This window comes from Portunus trituberculatus, chromosome 6 (genome assembly GCF_017591435.1).
Source record: "Portunus trituberculatus isolate SZX2019 chromosome 6, ASM1759143v1, whole genome shotgun sequence".
NCBI lineage: Eukaryota > Metazoa > Arthropoda > Malacostraca > Decapoda > Portunidae > Portunus > Portunus trituberculatus.
Window position 1 is genome coordinate 2,938,889 of NC_059260.1, and position 5,000 is coordinate 2,943,888.

Below are 5,000 nucleotides of genomic sequence, written 5' to 3' on the forward strand. Positions count from 1 at the left end.
CAGTCAGTTAGTCAGTCAATACCAGAAAATTTAGTACGAAATGAAAGGGAAGAGGAGAAGGAAAATCAGGCAATGAATAGATTAGTGAGTCAAGAGTCAAAATAATACTAAAAAATAAATAAATAAATAAATACGTAAACAAAAACTTGATAGAGAAAAATAATCATTGAGCTGAGAAAAGATTAATCGTGTAATTGTCAACGGGTTAAAAAAAAAAGTAAATAAAAACTAGATTGGTTAAAAAAAATAGTTGAACAGTGAAAGAGATTAGTCACTGAAGAAAAAAAAAGAGATTATAGAGAATATATTGCGCAATTTCTACGCAGTTTCAAGACCGGAGATGAAAGTAAAAGTAAAGACGTTTTAGAGTGATGAATAAAGAAAATAACAAAAAAAAAGTATAAAGAATATGTTTTGTTATTCTTACCAAGTTCAAAAGATAGAACACGAAAATAGAACAAATTAAGACGTCTCAGAGTAATAAATAAGAGAAAGACTAACTAAATAAGGAAAAAGAAGTGGTGAATTTAAAAGAAAAGTGAGGAAAGGAATGTATTTATGCCATTCTTACTTAGTCCAAACCATTGAATAAATAAAGACACTTCTCAGAGTAAAAGAAAAAAAAACTACCAAATTAAAAGGTTCAAGGGAAAGGAAGAAGAAAAAAAAGAAAAGAAAATGATGATGATAATACGTTTTGCAATTCTTACCTAGTCAAAATATAATCCATTGAAAGTGGAATAAATAAAGACACTTTGCAGAGAAACGAAAGAAAAAAAAAAAACTATCAAAACGGTTCAAAGCGGGAAAAAAAAAAATAATGAAAAGAATATGTTTTTGCAATACTTAATTAGTCAAAAAGTATAACCATTGAAAGTAGAATTATCAAAAGACACATCCCAGAGTAACAAAAGGAAAACTCACAAAATAAAAACGTTCCAAAAAAAAAAAAAAAAGAAAATGCTGAAAACAATACATTTTGCAATACTTAATTAGTCAAAAAGATAAATAAAAACACTCCAAGGAAAACGAAAAAAAAAATAAATAAATAGGTAAAGAATTAGGGGAACAAGACTTAGCGTGGCGTGGCATGGCGTGGCGTGGCGTGGCTGGCAACACTACAGACGAGGCGGTGAGGAAGGCAGTGAGGCACAAAAACCCCAGCAAGAACCAGCGGCGAGACACGTAAGGGCAGAATGGTTGGAGAATGTGTCCTGTGCTATATATAGATGACCTTGAGGCTCGTGGCACATTAGCCTTGTCATGTGCTGCCTGTGTGTGTCGGGGGGAGGTGGAGGGGGGGTGTGGTGCCGCCCTCTCACCCCTCCCCCACCTCCATCTGTCCCCCTGTCACTCTTTAACATTCCCCACCTAAATCTCCCTTATAAATGCACCCTGTAACACTGCCTCTTGCACCCACAGTTAAATATTATTATAGACATGCTCTCTCTCTCTCTCTCTCTCTCTCTCTCTCTCTCTCTCTCTCTCTCTCTCTCTCTCTCTCTCTCTCTCTCTCTCTCTCTCTCTGATGTAAATAATGATTAAGTTGTACATATTATCACGTTTTTTTTGTAATGATTTATTTTCTCTGTTTTCTTTCTCTCCTCCTCCTCCTCCTCCTCCTCCTCCTCCTCCTCCTCCTCCTCCTCCTCCTCCTCCTCCTCCTCCTCCTCTTCTTGTAACCTTTGTACATGAGTTAACTTTTATAACGCTAATTATTTGTGTTTGTCTGTAATTACCTAATTATTAGAACGTGTTAATCATTGTCTAGATTCACTTATGTACTTATATACTACTACTACTACTACTACTACTACTACTACTACTACTACTACTACTACTACTACTACAGTCTCCCAGCACATGTACATTTCTGTTTATCTTTTTCTTCTTCTTTCTTTTATCTTAAACTTTTTGAGATTCTTCTGTTTCTTTAGCGTCTTTTTATTCCCTGCCTGTCTGTCTGTCTATTTATTTCTCTATATTTTCCTCTTTATATCTGTCTTTCTTTCCCCCATGACATATTTACACACAAATACACACACACACACACACACACACACACACACACACACACACACACACACACACACACACACACACACACACACACACACACACACACACAGTCCCACACCAATCCAAACACACCCAGTAACCCAACACACACACACACACACACACACACACACACACACACACACACACACACACACACACACACACACACACACACACGTGGAAGGGTACTGACGGCCTCCTCCTTCAGCACATCCCTTACCTACCCTCGGCACACCTCTACGATTCGGTCCAGCTGTACGCAAGAGTGGTGGCCGAACTGTACGAGGAGCTGAAGCACACCAACGTGACAGTGCGTGACATTGCCAGGAACGGGACGCTAATTAAGAACAAGATGCGGAATATTACCTATGAAAGTGAGTGTTTATTTACTGTACTGTTCTCTGGCAGGATAAGTGTTGTGGTGCTGTTCCTCACTGTTTATGGTAAAAGAAGCATGTAGTTTTGTCCCTTGTCTTGTCTGTGTCTGTGTGTGTATAGATGGAGAGGAAAGAGAATAGGTTGAGAGAGGAGACTACGAGAGAATCTGTTTCTGTGTGTGTGTGTGTGTGTGTGTGTGTGTGTGTGTGTGTGTGTGAGAGAGAGAGAGAGAGAGAGAATAGGAAATGTGAGTATACATGAAGAGAAAAGAGAACAGTGAGATAAGAGGAGATTACGAGAGGGTTTGTGTCAGTGTGTCAGATGGAGAAAAAGAGAAGGGTGTAGGGGAGACAGTGAGATTAGAAGGAGAGACAAATAGACGAATGGAGAGAGAAGGAGAGGAGAGGAGGACAGAAGAGAAAAAAAAATAGAAAAGTGTAGAAGGGGAGACAGTGGTAGATGGAGAGGAAAGAAGAGAAGGGAGAGAAAGAGAAGGATATAGTGGGAGACAGTGAGGTAGAGGAAGGAAAGTAGAGAAGTGTGTGTGTAATTCACCTCGGTCGTCTGCTGGTCACCCAGGCAGTCTTCCCCATTACGGAGCGAGCTCAGAGCTCATAGACCGATCTTCGGGTAGGACTGAGACCACAACACACTCCACACACCGGGACAGCGAGGCCACAACCCCTCCAGTTACATCCCGTACCTATTTACTGCTAGGTGAACATGGGCCACACATTAAGAGGCTTGCCCATTTGCCTCGCCGCCTCCGGGACTCAAACCCAGACCCTCTCGAGTGTGAGTCGAGCGTGTGTGTGTGTGTGTGTGTGTGTGTGTGTGTGTGTGTGTGTGTGTGTGTGTGTGTGTGTGTGAAAAGTAAACACGAGGCAAAATGAAGAGAACAGGGAGAAAAGATTATGAGGGAAGCAAGAAAGAAGAAAGCATGACAAGATAACGAAGAGAATACAGAGAAAAAAGGGAAACATGAGATAAGATTAGAGGAGAGAGATAAACGTGTGTGTGTGTGTGTGAAGGAAGGTTGAATACTAAGTAAGGGGAAGGAAGGAAGGAAAAGTAGGAAACGGTAGAAAAGAAGGACTAGAAAGAAGTGTGTGTGTGTGTGTGTGTGTGTGTGTGTGTGTGTGTGTGTGTGTGTGTGTGTGTCCAACCTAACCTAACCCAACCCAAACCAAACCAAACCAATCAAACCTACCTTCATACAATTTTCTTCCTCATTCCTCCACCTAACCTAACCTAACCTCACCTGACTTAACCTAACCTAACCTAACCTAACCTAATCTAACCTAACCTGACCTGACCTGACCCCTCTTGTTTCCCCTCTTTGCAGGCATCCTCGGTTTCAACATGACCATGAACAACAACGCCACGAGTGAGGGGAAGTACAGCGTGTATCTCTTCTCAGACTGCCCCAAACACATCCCCTCAAACTGTTCCCTCTGCCTCCACAAGATTAGCGACTACCACAGCGAGGTGAGTGGTGGTGGTGGTGGTGGTGGTGGTGGAGTTTAGAAGGGGAGAATAGTGGTAGTGTAAGTGATAGTGTTTTTGTTATCATAGTTTTTGTTGTTGTTTTAGAAGTGGGAGTGATAGAATTAGTAGTAGTAGTAGTAGTAGTAGTGGAAAGTGCACATTTTCAACTAATATTTTGGCTTAATTTATTTATTTTTTTTTTTTTATTGTTGTGTGAATCTATTTATGATAAACAGGTTGATAAATTTAAGAAAAAAAAGTAGTATTAATATTATTATTAGTAGTAGTAGTAGTAGTAGTAGTAGTAGTGTGTGTGTGTGTGTGTGTGTGTGTGTGTGTGTGTGTGTGTGTGTGTGACATTAAGAAACCAGTTTTCGTAGAAGCATTCTCTCTCTCTCTCTCTCTCTCTCTCTCTCTCTCTCTCTCTCTCTCTCTCTCTCTCTCTCTCTCTCTCTCTCTCTCTCTCTCTCTCTCTCTCTCTCTCTCTCTCTCCTTGTATTACACTTCCCTTCCTTTCTCCTTCCATACAGTCTCTTCCCTCCTCCCGTCCCTCCATCCCTCCCTGTCTCCCACCCCCTCCCTCCCTTGTTACACAAGAACCACCCCATCGTACCTTGAAGGGGAGAAAGGGAGAGATGGGAGGGGAGATTTATGGGGAGGTGAAGGAATGAGAGGTTTAGGTAAAAGTGGTTAAATGGTGAAGGGGAAAAAAAAAGGAAAAATATATAAACTGGAATTTTTTTATAGTTTCCCATTATAAGGTGATTATTAAGTACGTTTTCTTTTTTTTTTTTTTTTTTTATTCATTAGATAGATTGCCTTGATTTGTGCGATAAGGTGGTGGTGGTTCAAGGGATTAGAGCGGTCACCCTTTTTACGAACAGGAATGTAGGCAAACTTCCAGCGCGAAGGAAAGGTAGAGGTTGCTGGAATTAACCCCTTCAGTACCAGGACGCGTTTTCATATTCATTCTGCTTACTGTTTGGTGATTTCATACAGCTTCAGAAACATATGTTGGGATTAGAATAGTGAAGACTCTGATCATTACTTTTTACCTCCATAGATCCTTCCTA

The 5,000-nt window shown here is 40.6% G+C and overlaps 1 protein-coding gene across 5 annotated transcripts in view; it reads left to right on the forward strand.

Moving 5' to 3' along the window:
• LOC123516486 (receptor-type guanylate cyclase Gyc76C-like) overlaps window positions 1–5,000 on the forward strand; it is a 76,179-nt gene that overhangs the window by 52,676 nt on the left and 18,503 nt on the right. For all 5 annotated transcript variants that reach the window (XM_045275836.1, XM_045275845.1, XM_045275856.1 and 2 more), the window contains 2 exons: window positions 2,270–2,435; window positions 3,785–3,927. In XM_045275836.1, coding sequence (XP_045131771.1) covers window positions 2,270–2,435; window positions 3,785–3,927 — 309 coding nt within the window. The remainder of the gene's footprint in view (window positions 1–2,269; window positions 2,436–3,784; window positions 3,928–5,000) is intronic.